Genomic DNA, 3,327 nt, shown 5'->3' with positions numbered 1-3,327 from the left:
GAAGTCCGTAAAACCACTAAAACCCCCGGCATCCACCCAAGTCTCTGTGAGAAAGAGAAGATCCAAATCCATAGAGTTAAAAAAGTCCCTTAAAATAAAGGTTTTGTTCCTCAGCGAGCGGACATTCACCAGGCCAAACCTGGCCAGGTCCCGGGCTTGAGGTATCACCGGTTGCGAAACCGGTCGAAGCGGCTTCAAAGCATAAAGATCCACCCCACGCAGGTGAAGCCGAGAGGGGCAAGGCCCACTGGGCCGCGGCCCCTCGTCCCCACCCACAACAAACCCCAGGTAGCCATGGTTAGGATCCATTACATGCCGTGGCACCATAGACCCTGGATAAGGTCTCCAGCCCCTCCAGGAGCTAGACGATGAGTATGTAAGATGAGCCTTTAGTCTCACCAACCGCCCACTACGCTGCCCCCGCCGACGGAAACGGTTCCGCCAGGGGAACAAGGCCGAGGCCCGGAGCAAATAAGCCGGGATCCCCGATAAAACCGGGGGAACAGTTCCTCATCTGTCACGTCCAAGCACACATGGATCCCCGCCCTTAAATTGAAGGTCCAAAAGGAACTGGCGATCATACACCAGCAGAGACTCAGTCCTTGATACACCAACAATTAAAAACGCCACAATCATCAGCCATAAAGCACAAGTGATACGCAAGCTGACATACAGGCAGTGTAGACAGCTGAGCTGATTAATATAAGGGGCATTCAGGTCATGTGACATGCCATGTCTCAAAAATGTAACTGACACGCTTGCAGTATAGACACGGCTTGAGAGAGATCTGCCAACTACTGACACTTGGTAACAAACTGCTGCAGAAAACAAGCTGATTTATTCTGTTCACATGTTATGATTAGCATAAGCACTAACACCTGGACAATAACAGTTGTTTCTCCTCTTCTTCATGCACAGTGTGTCAACTTCATTTCTGACCTCAGATCGTCTTACCAGGATAAAGGATCTTTGTGTTGAGCATGGGCATGTTCTCCCTACTTCCTGTCTGAACTGGAAGTGATGTGGAGCTGCCCAGCGACAGGCTGTCTTTGCTGATCAACTTCTCACAGGGTGCCTTACTGACTGAGGACAAAGAGAGCAGTGATCAGACATATATTACATAATGTAAATATGATATATTTACAGTAAGAGATGAAACCTATCTGGACTCCTCAGTGTCCAGAACTGTATCACTGCTCATCCCACACTGAATCACAGGGAGCACCAGCCAGACTACTGGACAGAGCCATGGCTGATGAAATCTGCTGGATCAGCTGAAGAGCAGACCGAGTTCATCTGGGCAGAATAGAGCCCTGATCAGTGCTGTCAGACCAGTGGGAAGAGTGGGAACTGGTGACTGGCTTTGCTGGGACACCTTAGACTCAGGTTTTAAAGCATTGCAGTAATCCTGCTGCATGACAGTTTTTAACGTGTACAGCATGCAGAAATGCTGATGTGCACCTCAGCTGAAGTGAAACATGAACCTCAAAGTGTAGACAGAATTTACCTCCTAGTCTTTATAAAACCACATTTACACTTCAAATAATTTTACTAAAAACATGTTTCAACCAGTTTTCATCCATCTTTCATTCACAGTCTACTGAGTTATTTGTTTACAGTCTGTCAGAGAAACATCTGTTCCAAAGATGATGTCAGAAAGATTCACACCTTCTGAGAATTAATGAGAAAAGGAACCAATAGACTGTTTATAAAGGCCATCACAAAGACACCGCTCTAGGTTACATGTGAAGAGACACTAAGTTGTGTCAATATGTTATGTATCTCGATGGCACGTTTGTGTCATCTTCAAGTGTAATAATATGGAAAACAAAAAAATTCTTGTTTATTCAAAAGCTAAGATCCATATTTACAGCTGAAACAATCCTGTCTCAACTCTTCTGTGTGGTTTCATTACACTGTGTGTAAATTGTTTGGATATTTACACTTCTTGAATTTGTTACCACTCTTCTTCAAGCTTACAGATTTGGTTTGATTTTTGATTTGCTCAGGGGGGTTTGTTGGGCTTCTTTCCATAATAATGATAATATCATACTAATAATGAAAATAGTAAGGTCTAGATCTTACTATATAAAGTGCCCTGAGGTGCAGTGTTTCTTCCTGTTTCTTGTGTGTGTCAGGGTGCTGTATAGAAAACCCCACAGGAGCACAAAGCTGTACTGAACCTTATTAACAGTGGAGTGAAGACACTGAGGAGAAGCTGACATCAGCTCTGGTTTGGTTTGTGAAGGGAACAAAGTAGTAGTGACAGCACTAGTAGCAGTATTACTGACTTCTGCGTGTGTTGCGGAGCTTGGCACTGTAGGACAACTGCAGCGACATCTTATCCTCCTCCACCTCCTCCTCCTCCTCTTCCTCCTCCACCAGGCCCTCATCTTCTTTGGCTCGGCCCAGAGAGAACACCTGTTGCTGCTGCGTCTGAGCGTTCTGCTCGTCCACCGCTGGAACACACAGCACAGTCTAATACCCACTGGTACAGTAATACTGCCAGTACACCTGGTCCCTGTTTCATACCTTTCTCCGTGTGTTCGATGATCTGTCGGATGGCTTTTTTCAGGCTGTTGGCTCTCAGCATCAGCTGCTCCCTGGGTTTAAAGATGGCCACTGCAGAGGAAGACGAGGTGTTGGTCCGTGGAGAGCGGGGGGTGTGAGGATGATGATGATGATGATGGTGATGATGATGATGGAGAGGACGAGGCAGTACGACCCCCTCAGCTTCCTCCTGCTCCTCAGCAATGGTGGGGGGAGGGGCTGGGGGGAGGACAGTGGAGGCCCGAGATTCCTCGTTCAGAGTCTTCAACAGAGAGTCCAGTTTCTCCTTCAGGATGCCACACTGGGACAGAGAGGTAGTCAGAACAGCACACACGCTGACAACATACAGTTGCACCACTTAAAGCACTTGTTTTGCAGAAGTTCTTGCTAACTACCAAATTTAACTTGCTACTTTAGGTCGGCTAGTTTAGAAGCTAGCTAAGCTAGTAGCTTAATCGAGAGCTATGGCTTCCCCCTCTTCCTCTCCTCCTTTCTCTTGCTCAGAGTGTCGCATGTTCAGTTATTCCTCTGCGTCCTTTAGTGATAATGGTACTTGTAATAAATGTCAGATGCTAGCAGCATTGGAGGCGAGGCTCACAGACTTAGAAGCGCGGCTCCACACCATGGAGAACAGCCCTGTTAGCTATGCCCATGTAGTCGGTGTGGAGCCTCCTAGACGTAGCTTAGCCCAAGCTAGCCGCCCCCCACAGCTTCCCGAGCAGCCGGGATCTCAGACAGGTGGCTGGGTGACAGTTCGCAAGAGTCGTAGCTCCAAAC

The 3,327-nt window shown here is 47.4% G+C and overlaps 1 protein-coding gene across 5 annotated transcripts in view; it reads right to left on the bottom strand.

Annotated features, from left to right (window-relative positions):
- Window positions 1-3,327, bottom strand: part of dgkd (diacylglycerol kinase delta) — a 55,810-nt gene that overhangs the window by 17,278 nt on the left and 35,205 nt on the right. For all 5 annotated transcript variants that reach the window (XM_020621814.1, XM_020621813.1, XM_020621812.1 and 2 more), the window contains 3 exons: window positions 2,533-2,851; window positions 2,292-2,459; window positions 955-1,083 (listed from right to left, as the gene is read on the bottom strand). In XM_020621814.1, coding sequence (XP_020477470.1) covers window positions 955-1,083; window positions 2,292-2,459; window positions 2,533-2,851 — 616 coding nt within the window. The remainder of the gene's footprint in view (window positions 1-954; window positions 1,084-2,291; window positions 2,460-2,532; window positions 2,852-3,327) is intronic.

Source organism: Monopterus albus, unplaced genomic scaffold (genome assembly GCF_001952655.1).
Source record: "Monopterus albus unplaced genomic scaffold, M_albus_1.0 scaffold268.1, whole genome shotgun sequence".
NCBI lineage: Eukaryota > Metazoa > Chordata > Actinopteri > Synbranchiformes > Synbranchidae > Monopterus > Monopterus albus.
The sequence above is the reverse complement of the archived record's forward strand: the minus strand, read 5'-3'. Positions and strand labels throughout refer to the sequence as shown.